General features: G+C 65.5%; 1 protein-coding gene across 1 annotated transcript in view; it reads right to left on the bottom strand.

Moving 5' to 3' along the window:
* Nucleotides 1-4: 4 nt before the first annotated feature.
* LOC104277436 (protein TMEPAI-like) overlaps nt 5-264 on the bottom strand; it is a gene marked incomplete at its 3' end in the record, with an annotated part of 7,037 nt that continues 6,777 nt past the window's right edge. Inside the window, exon 3 of the mRNA XM_009874065.1 lies at nt 5-254. Within this exon, the coding sequence (XP_009872367.1) occupies nt 5-254 (250 nt within the window). The remainder of the gene's footprint in view (nt 255-264) is intronic.

The following is a 264-nucleotide window of genomic DNA, read 5'->3' on the forward strand; positions in this document are numbered from 1 at the left end:
CGGAGTTCTCGATCAAGTCACTGTCGAAGATGGTTCTGTTAGGGGGGGCGCGGACCGACTCCCTGTTGAGCTCCATCTGCTGCTCGGGGTCTCGCAGCTGCAGCGTGCAGGGTCCCTGGTACGGGGGGGGCTCCTCGCCGTCCGACAGCGAGATGGTGGGGGGCAGGTCGATCTCGTGCTGCATGTAGGGGTAGGTGGGCTGGAACCTGTTGAAGCGGTCCCTCTGCAGAAAGGCCGGCACTGCCAGGCGGTGGCTGGGGATCC

The sequence above is a fragment of the Apaloderma vittatum genome, unplaced genomic scaffold (genome assembly GCF_000703405.1).
Source record: "Apaloderma vittatum isolate BGI_N311 unplaced genomic scaffold, ASM70340v1 scaffold31847, whole genome shotgun sequence".
In the NCBI taxonomy this organism is placed as follows: Eukaryota; Metazoa; Chordata; class Aves; order Trogoniformes; family Trogonidae; genus Apaloderma; species Apaloderma vittatum.